This window comes from Notolepis coatsorum, assembly GCF_963971535.1.
Source record: "Notolepis coatsorum genome assembly, chromosome: 19".
In the NCBI taxonomy this organism is placed as follows: domain Eukaryota; kingdom Metazoa; phylum Chordata; class Actinopteri; order Aulopiformes; family Paralepididae; genus Notolepis; species Notolepis coatsorum.
Genome location: NC_140183.1, coordinates 28,995,507 through 29,017,517, shown reverse-complemented (window position 1 = coordinate 29,017,517; position 22,011 = coordinate 28,995,507). Strand labels below are relative to the sequence as shown.

General features: G+C 39.9%; 1 protein-coding gene across 2 annotated transcripts in view; it reads right to left on the bottom strand.

The window, feature by feature from the left end:
• slc4a7 (solute carrier family 4 member 7) overlaps nt 1–22,011 on the bottom strand; it is a 225,499-nt gene that overhangs the window by 160,423 nt on the left and 43,065 nt on the right. For both annotated transcript variants that reach the window (XM_084336015.1, XM_084336016.1), the window contains exon 2: nt 7,209–7,290. In XM_084336015.1, the coding sequence (XP_084192141.1) occupies nt 7,209–7,290 (82 nt within the window). The remainder of the gene's footprint in view (nt 1–7,208; nt 7,291–22,011) is intronic.

Below are 22,011 nucleotides of genomic sequence, written 5' to 3'. Positions count from 1 at the left end.
GTATAGCTATACTCGGTCATCATCCTCGCCGAGGCGGCTCGGTATTTTAAACTCGTGTCAGTCAATTATTTTGCGACAATGACCTCGTAGCTATACATTAACCCTTACATAAATACAGATCTCGCCTCAGAGTAGAAGCGGATCTGCGCCTCTTTCTCAGCACAACGCAGCCACGTATCATGAAACTATGTTCAAATGTACAAGCACACCCTTCCCATTAAGTCTCGTTTGTTTATTCTTGAAAAGCGCATGTGAACGCATAAAAAATTGCTAAATATGCCTTGATCGTTTTATAAATGTGTATACAGAAACAATTCCGTTTGATAATATTCATTAATTTCATTAATAACATTCTTGTCATTCTTGTAATTCCTACACTACACCGTTACAATGATATATAAAATATCATATTATATTATATACCCATTCAATATGCACATGACAGAAAATATTATATGCCATATAATATTTTCTGTCATGTGCATATTGAATGGGTATTATTAATCTACTATTACTACTAATACTAGCCGAGAGTAGGTCAAATTTGGGCTGGTAGCTCTCGGCTAGGTGGCAAATTAAAAAGTAGATCTTGGTTCAAAAAAGGTTGGGCACCCCTGGCCTAGAGTATAGGCAATAGTGTTGTCAGTGCGATACTGGAATTTCGACTTCGATACGATACCTTGAAAAGTATCGATACTTCGATACCATTTCGATACCAAACATTTTTATTTATTTTTATTTTTAAACAAATTTAGCTTTTGTTGCTGGTTGATTCTCCTCAGCTTCTCTCTGGTACTATAAGATAAGATAAATATAACACTTTTAAAACACTTTGTTTATCTTTAGATCACACATTTAAAAATAACTGTTCATCTCACTTCAATCATTTTTATTGCAGATGCAGAACATGGTATTTTCTCAAGCAGACAGATGTAAACACTGTAATCTGTGTTGCATGTACCTGACAAACTTAACTGTTTGTATTACAGTTAGTAACAGTTTCGATTTCTATTTAAAGATAACAAGAGAGAGAGAGAGAGAGAGAGAGAGAGAGAGAGAGAGAGAGAGAGAGAGAGAGAGAGAGAGCAGCTATGCTCGGAGCATTTAGTAACGTTACATTTTCAACAAGATTGCTGCTATTTAAACACTTCATGGAAACGGGGTAACGTTAACCTTATGTCGACTGTAGTATTGTATGACCTTGACATAACGTTTAAACGTTAACGTTACTCCGTTTCCATGCAGTAATTATAAAGGTGGCCAGCTAAGCTAACAGAGCTAACGGAGGAACGACTAGCAGTCGTTAGCTTATAGCTGTAACGTTACTAACAACGAATCAGCTGTTGATATTATGCGCCATCAGTAGACAACGTATCATGTATTAAACTAGAGTTAATGGTTTAATGCTTCAATCACAGTGACGTTGAAAGAGCAGCTGTCACGAACCTCTTTCATTTCTTTATGGAGATCCGCGTTGGCACTGCTCTGTAACACCGCTTGCAAATGGGCATTGTGGCATCTTTAGCTTGTCCTTCGTTGTTTACTTCAAACCCTGCTGTTTTCTTTATCCACAAGCACAAGTTGCGGAGGCTCTGCATTTGCCATCTTCAGCTAAAATGTTTGTTTACAAACTGAAGACGGCTCTGTGAGGGGGAGGGCTGGAGGAGGCGGAGGGGCAAGCGTGCTCTGAACAGCGTGTCAACAACTTGCGGTAGAACACTCGCCAGCTGGTACCGATACTGCAGAAAGTATCGGTATTTCGGGAAATGAGTATCGAAACCGTTTTAAATATTCAGTATCGATATGTATCGATACTTCGATATTTTTGACAACACTAATAGGCAATGGAGTTTATAGTATGGGGTGGGTTGGCAGAGTTCTGAGAGATGACAGCTGAGAGTCTGAGTCTACTTGACTTGGAACAGATTGCTATGGTGCCTCCCAGAGAGGAGGGGGGCAAAGTCAAACAGTCCGTGATTGGGATGAGGCGTCATAGACACCGTTTGTGATGAATAGTCTCAATTGCAGGGAGTGATGTATTGGGCGGCTTTCACCACCCGTGCTTTCCAATCTGAGGCAGTGTAGCAGGGATTAAAGCAAAAAAAAATCTCCTGACTGAACTTTTTTTCAGGCCAAGTCATATTCTTATTTTAACCTCCACTGTATTTTTTTTTTTTATATAGCGTTAGCGTTTTAAGGGAACCTACTTGTTTCGGTTTCGTCGATAATCCAATGTACAGTTACCCCCCCCCCCCTCCCACCCAACCACCTCCAATGTACAGTTTCTTCGTCAAATGTATATACTCTTTTTTAGACTCTTATTGTATCACAAACAATACTGTATTTGTAAATCTGGTATGTCATAAATGTATAGATGTAGCAGTATTGTCTATCTGTATGTCATGTATGTCATATATGTTATGATGAATTGAAAATGGGGGACCCGGATGTAAACAAGACGAAAGTCTTTCTCTGGTCTGCATCCCCTTAACAATTGTGTGTATTGAGCTGTACTGTACCCATTCTGCAATCTGTTAATAACAATCAATCAATCAATATTTAACATATTGCAGAATGGGTACAATACAGTACAGCTCAATACACAATTGTTAAGGGGATGCAGACCAGAGAAAGACGTTCGTCTTGTTTACATCAGGGTCCCCCATTTTCAATTCATAATGACATACATGACATACTTGACTAGCTTTGGTATATAAAAACTCCTTTAACTGCCATGTTGTGAACTGTGCGCAATTTTCCAGCTTTGAAGTTCAGTTGACCATGGTTGACTTGGACAAACCTCTCCTAATCGCCCTTGTTTATCGGCCCCCTAGCAGCAAGGACTTTATCTCCCAATTTTACGAGTTTCTGTCAAATACCATGTCCATCCATGACAGAATCCTGATTCTTGGTGACTTTAATATTCATGTGTGCTGCCCATCCAAGCCTATGGTGTCTGATTTCATGGAACTGATCGACTCATTCGAACTCACACCGCCACCCACAAGCTAGGCCATAAGCTTGACTTAGTTTTAACCCATGATTTCTCAGTGTCAAATATGAATATTGATGAAAATGCATGCTCCTCTGATCACTATGCTGTAATGTTCACCTCCTCTCTCTCTCTCCCCCCAGCCAAATCCCCCTCCCCTGGGCGTCCCTCCCGCAGCATTAACCCCTTAACAACCAGTACGTTTTCCTCCGCCTTCCTAGCTGCCCCTAACATCTGTAGATTCTGTACTATTGAAGCCTCTCCCTCCCACCTTAACATAGATGAACTCACATCCCTGTTTAATTCCACCTGCCTCTCCATTCTGGACTCAGTAGCCCCCCTTAGACCAGGGCTGTACACTGCGACGAGATGATCGCAAATTGCCCCCTAATTTGGTCCGTGCGAGTTTAAAATAATATCTGGGGGCAAGCTTGCAAGTACTGATTTCAACCCTTCATTCGCATTTCACTCCTAAATTAATCCATACAAATTGGATACAAAAGGCATGTAGATTTATAATATTTTAACTTAAAACTAGGCTACTTTTGCGTATAGTCATTATATTCCAAATAAAATAAGTCAGCTCTAGCTCTAGTCTCTAGTCAGTGCCAGCTCTAGTCTTCCTGAAGTCCAAGACAACCTACTTTGTTTTGCTGAAGGCCAGGTTGTTGTCGGCGCACCACCCCACCAGGTGCTAGACCTCCTCCCTGTAGGCCGACTCATTGTTGTTTTTGATGAGGCCCACCACAGTCATCTGCAAACTTGATAATGGAGGGCAGTTGTGGGTGAAGAGGGAGTAGAGAAGGGGGCTCAGCACACAAGCTTGCGGGACACCAGTGAGATCGTCTATCCTAATAAACTGGAGTCTGTTGGTTAGGAAGTCAGAGGGGTTAAAGTCGAGGGTCTCTCTCTCTCTCTCTCTCTTCCAGGTTCCTGTCCTTCATCAGGACACTAATTGGAAACCAGCCAGTCATCCCAGCCATCAATCAAATCACCAGTTGGCCAATCAGAAGCCCTCCTGTTTTAAAACCCATGTGGCACTTCCTGTTACCAGCCTTGCCTTTCCCTTCTTTTTGTCTCTAATGCTGTTGGTTAAATGTTTGACGATATAATTAGCCAACTTGGTACAAGTGTGTGTGTGTGTGTTGGGAATTGGAGCAGGTAAGGGGCCTTGCTCTCATTCAGGTACGAGATGGCGGAGTGTAGCACTGAGGAGATGTTGTTCTCTGTGCTGCTGTTCTCATGGTAGTCAAATTGGTGTTTATCCAGTGAGTGAAAAGCCAGATTTGAAGTGAGCCTGGACCAGCCTCTCAAATAGGAGAAAGAGGAAAAGGAGGAGGAAGAGGAGGAACGGCAAACTCTGTTCCTCTGGGAAATAAATTGTTTCAAATTGGTGTTGTCTGAGATATTAACAACATTATCATGAATACGGAAATAAGCCAAAAAAGAATGTGCTGATCAAACAATAAAATGTCTCAGATAAACTACACTACTTAGTGTAGTTAAAAATATCAAAGAGGAATTGGAACACTGTAATCTCATACCCATCTCATTTGTCAAATTAACCTAATAAAAATGTTTTGCCACGATTCAACTACTTATTTCAGTCACTACCCCTGATACTTAGACAAAGCATTCTTCAAATCCATGAACAAATTGATAAGCTCCTTTATTATTTGGAAGAACTCCCCACCAAGAATAGCCTTCAAAACGTTAACTAAATCTAAAGAGAAATGTGGACTGGGTCTCCCAGACTTTCAGATGTAGTACTGGGCTGCCCAGACAAAGGGCTTGATTAGTTGGGTAGAAAAACCCACTACTGTATGTTGGACAGCTATTGAAAAAGAGCTCCACTTTCCCACCCCCCCTGAACTCTTGTTTATTAATAACTTAAGTGCATGTACAGAATGTACAGAATGTTTAAGTAAGATGTACCCCAACTCATCCCCCAGATGCCATCGTTGTAAGATTTGTAAAGGGTCAATTATCCATGTTTTTTGGGAATGCAGAAATTGTAAACGTTTTTAGAAAGAAGTTCATGACCTGACTGCTAAAGGCTTGAAAATTCCGTTTGGACATTACACCTATACAATATCTCTTTGGTACTGAATTGGACAGGACACTAGATCCCATAGCTGTGAAGATAATTGAGATAATGTCATATCTAGCTAAAAAAAAAAATTATCCTCCAACATTTGATCTTTTTTAAAAGATTCTCAATGACACTTTGCAACTGGAACAGCGTACACTTTGAAGAATAAGGAGGACGTCTTTCTTGTAACTTGGGAACCTTGTTAAAAGGGGAATTCCACTTTGGGTCCCTCATAGAAAAGTTGCTTTACTAGAGTAAAATGATCTCCCAGCCAGCTCTGTACATAATGTCAGGCTGGAGAAAATAGCCATAAACTGCCTGTACATGCTCCAACTTCCTGCTTTGGGTGGGCGTCAGAGAACAGCAGTCAAAAATAAGATAAGATAAGAATAAACTTTATTGTCCTTGAGGGGAAAATGTACTTGGAACATCAGTGCTGCATCATTCTGCGATAATTATTTTATATATAATAAAAAATATATACAATTTAGTTAGTTAGTAAAAAAGGACTTCAGACAAATATGACAATACAAAGAGACATGCAACCATAATACATAAGTAGGTAAACTAATTTCAAAACGCTTCATATGGCACCCTGCCCTAATTAAATTACAACAGATTAGGACAAGAAAGAAAGAGGTGACAGCCCACTGTTAGGTGGCACCTCAAAGAAATCGACCTCTAGTATTATTTAACTATTGCCACTCCTACCAGAAACACAAGGGGTGGAAGGGGTGAGCATTTACTTCTGGTTACTCCGTTATCTGACGAGAGAAAGTTGGAAGCTGATCGAGAGACTATTGAGGTATTGGGAAATTCCATTGTTGTAGTTATTTGAAATGGAGGGGGGGGTAGAGCCAGTGTTAATTACAGCTCAATGAAATTATGTAGATGAAAAAAAGGAGTTATTCAAACTTATTTACTCTCAATAACTGTCGAACTAAAATAAATCGGTGTGGTTTTTCAGTGAAGTGCCCCTTTAACAGGTCTTGTGAATAAGTGCCCACGGGTGTTCAACACCACACATAAGAGAGATGTTGAACATGTTGCAGCCTACGGCTATATACACACATAGAGGTGTTGAACAACTCAGTCACTTCCCCTCCTCAGCCCTCCTCAGCCCTCCTTCCCCAACTCCTTGGCTTGGTGGAATGTGAGTGAGTAAACGTTGTGCAGACCTCTCCCATTCCCCAGCCCAGCTAAGGGGAGAAAATGTGACTGGATTTTCCGGGAGATTTGATGAGTCATGTGTGAGGGCAGCGAGTGTGTGCATGTGTGTGAGGGGAGGGCAAAGGGGGGGGGGGGGTATATTTGTGAGTGTGCAGAGAGGCCTTTTTATGTGAAACAGCCATGTAAAGAATTTGCATGTCCTGCGGCCGTTATACAAAGCAGTGGTAGAAACATAGTTTGCTATTGTGTGTGTGTGTGTGCATGCTTGTGTACATGTGCGCAATGTGTATATGGGTCAAGGCATCTTTGTTACTTTGTACGTGTCTGTAAATAAAGGTTGTCTTCTGTGCTATTTTGTGTGTGTGTGTGTGTGTGTGTGTGTGTGTGTGTGTGTGTGTGTGTGTGTGTGTGTGTGTGTGTGTGTGTGTGTGTGTGTGTGTGTGTATAGGGGTCAAGGTATCTTTGCTACTTTATGTATATATAAATACAGGTTTAGTCTTCTGTGCTACTGTGTGTGTGCGTGCGTGCGTGTAGTGTTTCCCACAGGATTGTCAGATACTATGGGGGGTGAACCTCCGACCCTCTAGGTATTAGTTGAATCAGGTGTGCTGGTGGTGGACGGCTGGGGTGTCTCGAGGAGAGGTTTGGGAACCACTGGACTAGAGCATACATTTGAGCAATCAAAGAAATGAAGCAAAAGTGGTTACCTGTGTTGAACTGGTTTATTTTTTAGAAAATAAAAAAGATATAGTGGATTACTATTACGACTACTACCACTGCCAATACTACTGATACATCCCTATTGGCAAACTTTATATTAAAAAAGAAAATAGTAAAAAAATAAATTACATTTTTTTTTGGTTCATTATACAACTGTGGCGGGCCGCCACAGTCTAGGTAATTAATGGGAAACACTGGTGTGTGTGTGTGTGTCTCTGTATAAGCAGGACTTACTCTCTAGCTCCTCCTTTTCAAAGTTGGTGTGTATGTTGGAGCTGGTCTTTCCCAGGTCCACCACGGCCTCGTCGTCATTGCCCTGAGAGACACAAACACTAATCAGTCCATGGAAGCTCATACTAGTAAATAGTAAATGAATAGCAGAGTCATAAAAAAATAACTAATGGACAAATGGGCGGTCAGGTGGCGTAGTGGAGATTGCGTTCGTCACCAACGCCGGAGATGCTGGGTTCGCGTGTTCGAATCCAGCTCCCGGCGTTGTCACCAGCTTGGCTGGCCATTCACACTAATACAATTGGCAGTATTAGAGGGTGGGAAAGCAGGCGGGTGGGTCCTGGGCGTTGTGGACACTGGACAGCGACCCCTACAGTTCGGTCGGGGCGCCTGCTCAGCGAGGGTAGGATCTGGAGAGAGGTAGTGTGGCCTCCCACACGTTACACTCTCCCAGTGAGAATCTGCGCGGCCAGGCTGGCTGCCGGCAGGCTGCACATGCGTCGGAGGAAAGCATGTGACAATCTCCAGTAGAGAAAGTGCGCAACAACCAGGAAGGGTGAGATGGGAGAAAAATCGGAAAAAAAATAAAATAAAAATAAAAAACTAATGGACAATATTATTCAAATATGTCTTTGTAATAGAATAAAATGATAACAGTATAGCTGATGAAATGAAGATTAACTGTAAGCAAAGAAACGTTTCATTGATCATGAAATTTTGTCTGTTTGCATATTCATGACCGACGCATCATATCGTTACTTATTATGCCGTCTTTGCAGTAGAAATGGCAGACGTTCCATAACATGCGCAACATGTCATCTAACTAGTGTGCAATGAATGAATGAAACACTAAATATAAATAACGTATCTCAAACCACTGTTTGCGATTCTGTTTGCGATTCTGCCTGGACTCAGGACTTGACTTGACTTGCATTTAATAAGTTTAGTTTTTGACGCCAACTCCGGATTAGGCTAAATAGCTTTAACAATCCTAATTCCTGAGCCTATTTTATTCAAAAGGAAGGTATTGATTTAAATACAGTATATGTATCATCTTTTTTATAATCTTATCTCCTGTGCTGGCACAAGCACTAATATATATTTGGAGTGGCGAGATAATACAATGCTATATTTATCCTTTTGGCCGGTAAAGAATCTGGCTGGTATTTTCAAAATCTAAAGCCAAAAAGTTCCCTATTTTTCAGCATTTAGCTACAGGCATAGCCATAGATACATGTATGTAATGATAAACAAAGGTGTAGTAACTGATGGGTCTTATATTATTTCAAGATAATAAAGTAGTTATAATGAGTCAATAGATAAAAACCAGTAATGGCATGTAGGTTACTCACCCTACTCATGTACAGTAGGCATCCACACTACACAGTATTTACAGACATAAATAAACTGCATGGCTCCTCTCCTACTCTGGGTATTCAGTAGGTTGTGTCACCTAAGGATAGTAGTACAGCACTTGAAAAACATAACTAGAATAATTTAGAAATGTTCAATTGCAAATTTTATCAATAATCTTTTCTGGTAAATTAATCGTTTCGATCAGTGGTTCCCAAACTGTGGTGCGCGCACCCCTTGTGGTGCGCGAGCGCCCTCTCGGTGGTGCGTGACATGAAAAGGCTAATGGTGGTAAAGAAAAATAAAAAAAAATCATAAAAATCTTAGTCAAACCTTTAGTATTATGGATATTAAACATGCTGGCAGAGTACATGCATACATGTTGTCGTGAACATTTTAATTAAATAAAGAAATTCCCTATCCATAGTCGCCGTGGGAAGAGATAAAATAAAAAATGTAATTAAATAAATTCCCTACCTACTCATGGTCTTAACAACAGGAACCAAACAATATTTTTTTTATGCCTAATAAATCTAACTAATATACATTATTTCAAATGGGGATTTTCACTGTAAAAAATCATGAAATTCAAGAAACGTTTTAATAAAAAAACGTACGTTTTAATAATAATAATAAACAATGTCTCGGGCGTGTCTGACACAGGTGTGCTTCATCTGTGCACAGAGACCAGCAACAATTTTTTCTAACAGAAACCCATTGGGGGGTGCGTCAGCTAGGTCGGGAGGTGACAGGGGGTGCACGGCCAAAAAAGTTTGGGAACCGCTGGTTTAGATCATCATCATCATCATCATTTATTCATTCGTACATGGAATCACCACAGTCCAACAGTACATATTCACATAATTCACAAAAAATACCATGGCCGAAAGGAACAGGAAGAAGAAAAAATCTTATATATACCTGCCCCTACACACGTACAACACACCGATAGACATATTGTGTAAAACCAAACAGAATATACCCATTTTGCAAAAAATACAAAAAAAAATAACATCAACACAACCAAATTAAATCAACATAAATAATCAATCAACTGATGGATAAAATTATCGACAGATGAATCGAAAATAATTGTTAGTTGCAGCCCTAGACTCCACCCGTCCCTGTGCTGTCCCTAGCCCTGCCCTACCCATGCTTCCCCCGCCACAGACACTGGACATTCAGTCCCAGACCCTACCCATGCTTCCCCCGCCACAGACACTGGACATTCAGTCCCTGGCCCTACCCATGTTTCCCCCGCCACAGACACTGGACATTCAGTCCCTGGCCCTACCCATGTTTCCCCCGCCACAGACACTGGACATTCAGTCCCTGGCCCTACCCATGTTTCCCCCGCCACAGACACTGGACATTCAGTCCCTGGCCCTACCCATGTTTCCCCCGCCACAGACACTGGACATTCAGTCCCGGACCCGCTGGCGCCACATGGTCTCCGCCGAGCCCAAAGCCTAAGCTGCTGACCAATTCCACTCCACGCCAGCCTAAGCCCTGGCAAATAGCGGGCAGGGGAAGGGGCAAACATCAAAGAAGGAATTATGGACAGCACCCAGGTTATGATTCCTGCCTCATCGCCTCCATCTGCTGATATTGGCTCAATTGGTAAAATGGCAGATTTACTTTCTCCGTGCTCTGGTGCCGAGATGATTGTGATGGGTGACTTCAATCTTGACTGGCTGAAAGCTAACTAAAATTACCTTAAGGAAGTAGGTGGTAACCTCAACCTGTCATAGCTGATCACTGAACCCAGGGGCGAAAATCTGATATCAACTTTGGGGGGGACAATTACATTACATTTTCTCAAGAGCAATTCCTGGGGGAGACACCAAAAGTAGTGCTGCAACACATAGCCTACGTTGTAATGTTAAATGTATATTGAGGAACAGAGTTATTTTGTATGTTAGAAGAGACTTTTAAGTTTAAGTCAAGCACTTTGATATATGTTTTAAGTCAAGCACTTTGATATGTTATGTTGACTGTCGTGGTTCAGTCACCAGTTTAAGTTTGAGAGTGACAACAATCCATGGCATTGTCCAATTATGTTCAAATAAATGTTAAGAATAAATTCTTAATTGCTTGCCTGGGTAAATAAAGGTTAAATAAATTAAATAAAAATATGTCCATATTTTACAAGTCTAAAAAATAGAGAAAATTTCATAATGTTGCCCAAAAAAAACTCAACAAACATACCTGAGACTCCCCGTCTCTGCCAGTCTGTTCCTGCCTACTGTATCCGTCCCCAGCTCTGCTCAGTGTCTGTGTACCATTTCTTGCCTGCTCTGCCTAATAACATAATTATCAAATTATTTGAGCATTTCACCTCTTTCGTATGAACATGTTTCAACCTCTGTAGTCTAAGTCTTTGAGATATTAGGCTACTAGGGTTATTACTTTGTGTTTTGGTGTACTGAAAAAGGCTCTGATGTCGGTATTTTTTCTGCCATGTTCTACCTGACTGGCTGGCTAGACACACACACACACAGTGGTGCAGGTTATTTACAGTAGGAGAAGGGCTTCTATCATATTATCTTCTATTATTCTATAATGGGCTTCGATCTACCAGGTAGCTAGCTAGTCAAACACTGGTTGGTGTTACTAGCAGCTAGGGCTGTACCGAATGCTTCGAAGCTTCGATCATAATGTTGACATTTGAATTCTAAATCAACATTCGAATTTTTTATTTAAATTTTTATTTTTATCTTTTTTGTGTCTATTCAATCTGTTTAAACCAATGGGGGTTTTCTTCACAGATTAGGCTACACTAATATTATACTATAAGACGTCACCATCACTTTCATACCAACCGTGCCCTTATTGGATTATTTATGTTGACGAAACTGATGAGTTATATTCATTAAAGAAAGTTGATTTAATAAAAGAAAAATACTAATTTAATCAGATTAAGAGAAGGTGGTGATTATAAATGTGTTTTATTGTATCGAGTGGTAGAAGTAAAGACATGTCTAACATATAATTTGTTTGAACAACTTACTGGAAAGGTCTGCAACCAATGACAGACTGGTCGCGGTGATATACACAGCACTCAGCCTACCTGCATCATGCACCACTGACTGCGTGCTGTGGGTGGGACTCGGGAGGCAGTTGATCAAACCATTGTGAAGGAAATGCGGGGGTGGTCGCAATCTTTAAAAACTCGCTATTAACCCATTCTCCGCCAATCACGTGTTAAGGCGGCTTTCTCCGCCATGCGTTGTCTGCCAATAACGCCGTAAGGCGTGTTTAAGATCAATATTTCATATTTTCGTCATGGTATTCATATTTCACCCACGGAGTCTTGGCTGATGCTGTAGGACTCCGCACAACTCTGCAACGCTTCAATACTGCCTCCTGGTGGCCGATCGGCAAGTTGCAACCGGAAGTCGATAATTGTGACCCCGGTGTGTCTCCCTATTCCGTCCGGCCACTCGTTTATCGTCCCGGGACTCAATCCACACACCGTGGACAATGGATCGTTGCCATAACTCAATAAACTACATGATTTGGGCGTATATTAGTATTATACAAACCGGAACTGGATCGCCTCGATCAACGTCACATAATTGGGATCCGTTTGCTCCACTCTCATTGATCGATTTTTTCATTAAAACATTTATTTGTATTGTAGATAACATGCTCCATGAAAACAGCTTAGAGTGAAAGACCATCAAGGTGCTGGTCAAAGCAGTAAATGCTGATAAAAGTAGGGGCCACCCAAGCATGTTCAATTTAATGATTGCTTAGTATCGGAACAGAAGGAGATACATCAAGCTTTTAATATTCACTTTCGAACACTGGTCACTTATTCAAAAACAATTATACAGGGCCTCCTACTGGTAGAAATTAACATGTACATATTCAACCCTTCACTAATAATGTTGTTCTAGAAGCACTAGTAGTAGTAGTAGTAGTAGTAGTAGTAGTAGTAGTAGTAGTAGTAGTAGTAGTAGTAGTAGTAGTAGTAGTCTCACACAATACAATATACACCATCATTTAACAATATTTGATTTTACAGTGACTGAAAAGGTACAGACTGAAGCATAATGCTTATATATGCCTGTCCTATATTCTTAACAAAATTAAGACTCAAACAGTATTATAAAAGAAAATAGCAAAAAACAGTATTATTCACCCTTGAAGTTTTCAAAAATAACTTTACAAACCATTTTCTTAAAAACCAAAAGCGAATTACTCACGTAACTGTATATCAGCATTGTTCCACAAGTTAACCCCAATAATAGAAATACATTTTAATCCCCTTCTTAGCTTTTTGAACAGTACATTTACAAATATCTCTCAAATCATATTTTCTTTGATGTATTGAAAAAGACCTTTGCACCCCGTCTGGGAGTAACTTTGCTTTAGCTCTGTTACTGTACATTATTTGCATAGTTTTATAATAAACCAAATCATTAAATGTCATAATATGAGACATTATAAACAATGGATTTGTGTGTTCATAGTAGCCGTCCCCGACTAAGGATTTGGATGGTCGACTATGATTGGCCAAAATCTGCCGTTAGTCGACTATTGGTCGACTAATATAATATATATAATATTTAAAAAAAGGTTTATTTATTACATTTCTTTTTTTTGTATCATTCCATTTGGGCTGTGGGGGTGCTTAATGTCTGAAGGAGTCGACTGAAGGCTTTGTGTCCTCTGCAAAAGCATGCAATTGGTCCACTGATGGATACATCTTGATATTTGTCTAGTCTAGTGTGTTCATTAGATGGGTGAAATCCTCTTTCAGTGCCTCTGTGCCTGTTTTCGTAGGCAGTTAGCCTCTGGTATGCATGCCATTAGCGTTAGCCACACTTCTAGGCCTCTTTTCTTTTGGAAAGAATGATAAAAAATACAAAATAATCGACTAATAGGGGTCAGCCCTAGTTCATAGTAACCAGCCTTGAAAAGGTTCCGAATGGCCCGCTTTTGCAGTAAGACTATTGGATTTACTGTCTTTTTAAATGTCGACCCCCATACTTCCACACTGTAAGATATGTAACAGAGTATAAGTGAGCAGTAAATTATGTGCAAGGCTTTTTAGTTAAATCCTTAAATGTATACAATAAATTACTATACACTAGTAATTAATTGAATCAAGGGAATCAACAGGAGAAGACAAACCGGATCGCCCTTTCCACAGATTAATTTAATTTCAGCCCATGTGACCGCCTTACATAAAGGTGGAGATAGAAGTGACCTGAATAATTATCAACCAATCTCAAAGTTATCCTGCTGCTTATCCAACTTAAAGCATTTATCTCAAAGTATTCCGTTTTAAATCCACACCAATAAGGTTTTAGAGAAAAGCACATAGCACAATTTCAGCCATGTCTTATGAATGACATAGTATCCGCCCTTGACAGAAGAAACACTGTGTTGCCCTATTTATAAATAGCTGTCAAAGGCATTCAACAGAGTTGGCCATTCTCTTCTATTGCAAAGATTATGTAGTAGGCTTTGATACAAATATTTGCAATTGGTTCAAAAGTTACTTGTCTGAGAGACTTCAGAATCGAATAGTCATTCCATTTATAACTGGTAGGAGTTATGGTACTCACTAGGGGTGGGAATCACCAGTTTCATCACTATACGATACGATATCGATTCTTTGGACAACGATACAATATTTTCCGATATCACAAAGTCTGCCACGATACGATACGATTAGATTCAGGTGCCTGCGATCGATATGAGACGATATTATATGCCCATTTAACACAATCAGTAATATTAAAAAAAAAAAGGCAATGGAAATATCATTCGACATTTTTTTGAGCTCTTCCAGACATTTAAATGAAAAACAATCTATTGTTTTTAACACTTTGATATATAGGTCAAAACAGATCCGATTACCCCAAGACTGGTAAAATAAATTGCTTACCTCAGATCAGATGTTATCCAAAAAGATTATTCCAATTCCTGATCGCCATTCCAAATATCGATCGCGTTTATTGATTCAGCGTTGGGTACTGTAAATATGTATTCCACGCGTTTTCCGGCTCGGCGATCAACTTGGGTCTCTTCAGATGCCTCGCCGGAGAAGTAACATGAGGAGGCTGGACCCTCCCCCCCATCAGTCTAAACCAATGGGGTGCAGTTACACAGGGAGAGACGATTAGGGATGGGTACCTTTCACATTTGAACCGATACCGGTACCGGTACCTGTGAATCGATACCGGTACCCAACGGTACCTTTTTTCAGTACTTTAGTCTCAAGAAATTTTATTTACCTACCTCAGTCGTAAAAAAAAAATCCAAACTTCAAATAACTACAATTTCGACAGTTTTCGGCTTGTCATTGCTCCGACTGCTTTGTTGTTGAATCAAGTCAAATCCTAGGTAAGCATATATTGTGCGTGTGAACGTTGACATGAAAAGAAAAAAGTAAAAAAAAAAAAAAAAAAAAAAAAAAAAAATCGGTTTCTCACTTGATTCGATACTCGGTAGTACCGACGTGTTTCGGTTCGGTACCTCAAAAGTACCGAATTCGGTACCCATCCCTAGAGACGATAGGGGCGGTATTTTCCCAATTGAGCTCAGAGAGAGTCTGCAACACTAGCGTGAGGCTCGATTGATGAAATATGAATTCAAAATAAATCGCTAATAAAAACAAATACAACAAACAAACGCTATATGTCGTTGGTGGCACTCAACTGGCGGCATGAACTAACGACAAAACGTGTCCGTGGCTCTCAAAGTGTTAATACAAATAGACCTCCTGTTCACTGTTTTTGGTTAGTTTTTCTTTTTTTTCTTGATATTAATATCCTATTCACTGTCACAGAGCTGTATTTTGGCTGGAAAAGGCATATTGGGAGTCCGAAGGTGCAGTACCGGCCAGATCCTGGTAGTGGCACTGTCTCGAGAATGCAGTAATCCCCCTCCTTCCCAGTCCCTAATGGACCTCTGCTGTTCTCTCTATGGCTCTATCAGCTTAGCTTAGTTAGCTTACGCTAACGCAACGTTAATTTCGGTATTTAACGCGACGTGGGCATAAAGGAATGGCGAGGATGCAAAGCAGAATTCACGCCACACACCCACTCGGCACGTAAACTATAAAATAGCGCCGTGCAAGCTAATTATCCTAGCCAGCCTTGTTTACTACTTGAGTCCTACCTCTCTACCCAGAGGTGCAGCGCGGGTCTCCTTCCGCTGTCGGCCATCTCCTTCACTGATTGGTTGTTAGTGCGTGTGCTCATATCCAAGCTTGGAAAATCGATATATTGAAACTTTGCGACCACGTTTCATGTTTATTTCGAGGAAATAATTTATCGCGATAGTTATCGTTTTATCGCCCAGCCATATGCTGACATCCTTGGAGAAAACCTTAAGTCTGCTTTAGCAGACTGGGGACTGGATGAGCACAATCTAGTCTGCATAACTACTAGGGATGGGTACCGAATTCGGTACTTTTAAAGGTACTTACCGAAACACGTCGGACGTCGGTACTACCGAGTATCGATTCACGTGAGATACACGCACAATATATGCTTACCTAGGATTTGACTTGATTCAACAACAAAGCAGTCGGGGCAATGGCAAGCCGAAAACGGTCGAAAGTGTAGTTATTTGAAATTTTGATTTTTTTTTCACTACTGAGGTAGGTAGATTACATTTTTTGAGACTAAAGTACAGAAAAAAGGTACCGTTGGGTACCGGTATCGATTCACAGGTACCGGTACCCAGCGGTGCGTTCCTGATATCAACTGTGGTTGCACGCACGCTAATGGCACCACGTGCATGCGCGCTCCCGGCGCGTGCGCATAAATCGCGCTCCCGGCGCGTGCGCATAAATGTCCCCTCGCTTGAGCACAGACTACAGACCGTGCCTAATTGCCTCTACGAATGGAATGTAACACATATCATTCACAAGTTAGGTGTGAATGTATCTGAGAACGTATTTAACACACCTGATGACCGGTGCTATTGATATGCAAAGTAGCCCAGGTGGGTACTTATAGCGAGTTGGCGAGTGCAGCGCATTCCTGTGTGCGTGCACGCGTTTCTGCTCAAATCTTTGCTCAAATCATACCCTGCACGGAGTGCAACCCCGTCCCATGACCAACGCATGCCTGCCGGTACCGTATCGGTTCAAATGTGAAAGGTACCCATCCCTAATGACTACAGACAATGGTGCTAACATTGTGGCTGCAAAGGAACCTTGGCTGGCAATGGCTCAATTGCTTTGGCCACAACATCCACCTTGCTGTGTCCCATGGTCTGCACAGTGACAAAGATCGGACAGCACGTGCCATGGGACTCTGTAGAAGTTTGGTCAACACATTCAACATGAGCTGGCTGAAGAAGAAAGAACTGAGGATATCATATCTTGCATATCTTGTATGTCACAAATGTAACAGTACTGTATATCTGTATGTCATGTATGTCATTATTAGATTAGATTCTTATATCTGTATATCTGTATGTTGTGTACTGTATGTCATAAATGTCATTATGAATTGAAAATGGGGGACCCTGATGTAAACAAGATGAAAGTCTTTCTCTGGTCTGCATCCCCTTAACAATTGTGTGTATTGAGCTGTACTGTACCCATTCTGCAATCTGTTAATAAAATTTTAAGGCACAGAGTGAGAATAATCTCCCCCAACACTGTCTAGTACTGGCGAGTGATGTTTAATGATGAAAGTAATTTTTATTTTGTATTATATAATCTAACTTTATAGTAGCCTGTATTGTCTGTACTTTCATGAGAGCGTATATGAATTGGCCAAGAGGGCATATAAAAATATAAAAAATAAATAGAAATAGAAAATATAAAAATAATACAACATGTACAAATTATTAATGATAAATAATGGAAATGTAAAAGGTAGTATTTGTTTAAGAATTAGGGCTGAGCCCAAACGTTCGGACCTTCGTTTGTTACGTTGGCGTTCGAATTCTAAATAAACATTAGAATTAAAAATGTTTTAAATATATATATTTAATATATAAAAAATAATTTTAACATATTTCTTTTGTATGCGTCTATTCATTCTGTTTAAACGAATGGGGTTTTTCTTCACAGTTGCACACTACTAGGTATACACTATAGGCTACACTACTAGGTCTACACTATAAAAATACTAATTTATTCAGATTAATCACTTTATTCAAATTGAGGATTTAGTAGGACTGGGCAATTAATCGAAAAAAATTTGCGATCTCGATTCATAGACCTATGCAATCTCATTTCTTTTTTTTTTATCCACTTTTTCTCCCATTTTTCTATTTTTCTCCCATCCCAATTTCGTATCATCCAATTCAACCCTCCCCTGTCTCGAACGCCGTTTCTTGCCTCCCACAAGCCGGCTGCAATGTGGACGAAGCCATACATAGCACGAATCCCCTCCGATACTCGAGGGAGCAGCCGTCGCATCTTTTCACCTGCGCGGCGTGATCTTTCAGCGTCAGGGGTCTGCGCTTTGGAGGGGCGCCGCCCCCATCGCTTCTTGATTCTACTGCGCAGGCGCACCAACCGACCTGTAGGAGTCGCTGTCCACAACGTCCGATCCCCACCACTCAGTTTTCCCTCCCCCTAATACTGCCAATTGTATTAGTATGAACGACCAGCCAAACTGAAAACAATGTGGAGAGCTGGGCTCGAACCCAGCGTCTCCAGCATTGGTGGTGAGTGCCTTGCCCACTGCACCACCTAGCCGCCCATGCAATCTCATTTCTAAGTTATGACGATTTTTTACTTTACTTTTTAAATGATTTTATTGAAAAAATAAGAATCGTGAGATAATCGTGATCTCAATTCTTAGAGAGAAAAATCGTGATTCACATTTTAGCAAGAATCGCCCCCAGCCCTAGGATTCAGTTTGAGGATATTTTATTAAAAAGATTTAAAAAAAATTTAATTTAAAAATAGATAAATTTTTTTGTAATTAAAAACGAAGGTTCGAACGTCCATTCGAAAAACCCTGACGAAGTTCGAAGCCCAAAAACAGGCTTCAGGGACAGCTCTATTAAGAATGTTGATATAGACTAACTAATGAAAATAACAATATTATCTTTCCCACAGGATGTTGCCACACAATGGGGCACTAAGCAGAAGATTGTAGAGAGGGTGCTGGAGCAACTCCCAGCCATAAGAAGTGTCCTGGTTCAAGACAGAAAACATGGCCACCTCAACCCAACCTGGCAGGATGTTGCTGTGTTGGAGTCCATCAACGCAGCAATGAAACCAGTGGCTGACTTGACAGATGTCCTCTCAGGAGAAAAATACGTCAGCATCCTCAGTTAAGCCTGTGCTGGAACTGATTAAAGTGTCTCTCCAGGCCCCGATGACACTGCACTGACAGCCAATATCAAACAAAACATGTGCAGGGTCCTGACTAGGGTTGGGCATCGTATGGATTTGAACGCTTCCGGTTCCGATTCCGATTCTCCATTTCGATGGAGTGTGTGTGTGTGTGTGTGTGTGTGTGTCAATTCCCTATAGGCTACTCTTTTTAACATGGATTAGGCTAATTAGCTTTAACAATCCTGATTTCTCCTGAGCCTATTTTATTCAAAAGGAAGATATTGATTTATATATGTGTATATAGCCTATATTATAAATACAATTGAATCATATCTCCTGTGCTGGCACAAGCACTACCATAGCATGGAGTGGAGAGATAACACGCAATATTATACATATAATAATTCATGGAAATATACTAAAAAGCTATTTATGGCCAGTAAAAATCTCTCTGGCTAGTAGTTTATACTCATTAAACATGTTTAAATATTCAATTGCAAATATAATCAATTGTTGTTGGCTTTTCTGGTAAATTAATGGTTTAGATTAATCAACTAATAGATAAAATAATCAACTGATTAATCGATAACAAAATAATCGTTAGTGACAGCTAGGGGTGTAAATATTTGACCCCACAAAGATTCTATTACGATTCTTCAGGCAACGGTTCAATGCATCATGAAATCTCTTCATTTGACCACGATTCGATTAAATTTGATACATTTTCGAGCAGTTAATCCCCCCAAAAAAAATACACAAATGTGGTTGGGGGAACTGATTCACTCAGCATGAATGGACTATAGGTCAATAAAAAATAAAAAATACAATAATAAAAAATAAAAAAATTATAACCGATTCTAACATTTTCAAATCGATGCAGTTGAATAGTCACCTTAGGATCGATGCATTCATTGCAATATATATATTTCCCAAACGAATAGTAACGTTATTCCATCTGATCAGAAAGTAGAGCCATATGAAATCCGTTAAATCTTTTTACAAATTCCATGATTTTTTTTTTCAGATTCTGTTTTTTTTCCGTTTTAATATTTCAGAATTCTGTATTTTGCTTTGTACGCTCATTTTACCATCAGAAATAGTGTCTAATAAAGTGGGAATGAATAAATGTCCACAATTTAATAAGATATAACAGTCCATTTAATAGGGCTGTCTTAAATACTTCGAAGCTTCGTTCGATGGGCATGGGATTCTAATATGAAAATAAAATTCGATTATATAAAAGAAAAAAGATAAATATATATATATATATATATATATATATATATATTTTGCTAAATCAATTCTGCCTCTCTGTTAACTACAACAAGCAATGCTGTTTGTTATTTAAGATGAGGTCGGACTCGGCACTGACAGATTTGTGTTCATTGTGCTGCTTTTATAAAGCCTCAAATGACGGCTTACAATATTTCATGAAAGCAAAGTGTTTTGTTTGTCTAAGATTTAAAAAGGTTTAAACTTTACAGCACTGACAAAGTTGAACAAAGTGCTGTACAAGTCCCACAACATATATATTTTTTTTAACAGTTGATTCCATTTGTATTGCTCAATTCCGCGATTCCGTGAACGCGGATTCCATATGGCTCTATCAGAAAGTGCCTGTCTCAGTGTCACACTGGAAACTCTCAATCTCTGTACGTCAATATTACTTGTCCTGGACAAACGGTGAACGTCTTGAGGGCGAAAATATCAGAATGTTTAATAAAAGTTCCCGCGGTACTGGCCATTCTCTCAGTCAAGGGAGCACTCGCAAATATGCTGCAATATTTGAAGAGGATAACGTTAAAAACAACAGAAGAAGATGGAGAACAGACACAGACTGACCAACAGGGAAGTGAACTGCATCCAACCCTAGTACAACCCTCGAGTCTAAGGTAAGGACACGTTAAAATCACAGAGGTGTAATGTTAGTCTATTGGAACTGTATGATACAGTAGTCAGCTGCTAGTTAGCGTTCTAGCTTGATAGTGGGCTGCTTGCTAGCTAACGTTAGCCCTGTGTGTGAAAACACTTTACACAGCAGTAATAGCTAACAGTTGAGCAGTTGATTTGATTGTGTGTATCGTTCGCTCAAAGCAGCCCGCCCCATGTTAGCTAGGTGTATCTGTTATATTGACGAGGAGGCTTGACAACCGAGGTTCAAATTTAACTTCACATTTATTGGCTGTTCGTTTACATGTCATTAATGCATCGGAGCCCAGCGTACAACTGTGTTTGTCTTGACTTCCGGACCTAGTGTGACGCACTTGTGATCACTCAAATACGGCATCCAAGAGGCTCAAACGCAAACCCAATACATCACAGTGTCTGTTGTATGACTACGCTGCCACCGAAATTGTCAGTTTGGATATCTGTACTTTTCACTACATGTTTTATTACTTCATAAACTACCCCATCAGTCCTTAAAAGAATAGAGTTGCAAATAACCATAATAATCTACAAGACATCATTAACACTAACGATATATATTTTTTTATTTGTATGTCATAATGATTGTGAAATATTTTTTCACTAAATCAATTTATTTTCTCTTTCTCTACAGAAACAAAGACTGAGGTAAGCGACTGAGATTTGATTCTCACTCACACACACACACACACACAGTATTACTCTGACAATAATATAAGAAAGGTGTTACAATATTGTTATGTTTAGGTTGTTTTGTTGTTACTTGTTGATCTAATGTGCCTATTGTTAACACATTCACGGTAGGGCTGGGCGATATGGAAAAAAATCATATCGCGATAACGATATGATAATTTTATTTTATTTCTCGATATCGATAATTATCGAATTGTTATAAGTATAAAAAAAATTAAAAACTTTTTTTTTTTTTTTTTTTAACAACATATGTATGTTTATTTTGCAGCAATTCTTTGTCATTGCCGCCATCTTTAGTGTTACATCCCCTCACACTCCAGTTCTCAGGCTGCAGCTGGTTTAAAAGCTAAAGTAAACCGGCTTCTCTGCTGGCTGTGGCTCCAGAGGAGTTGAACAGTTCTGGCTCTGCTAGTTTATTTTCGATCTTTTGGCGCTTTTTTGGTGGACAAACCACCGCACATGTGCACTGTGACTCGTGACTGGAGTCTAGTTCTGCTAGCACACATAGCCTACTGTGTACAGACGGTTTCAAAATGTATTTTAAATTAGAAAGCAAACAAAATA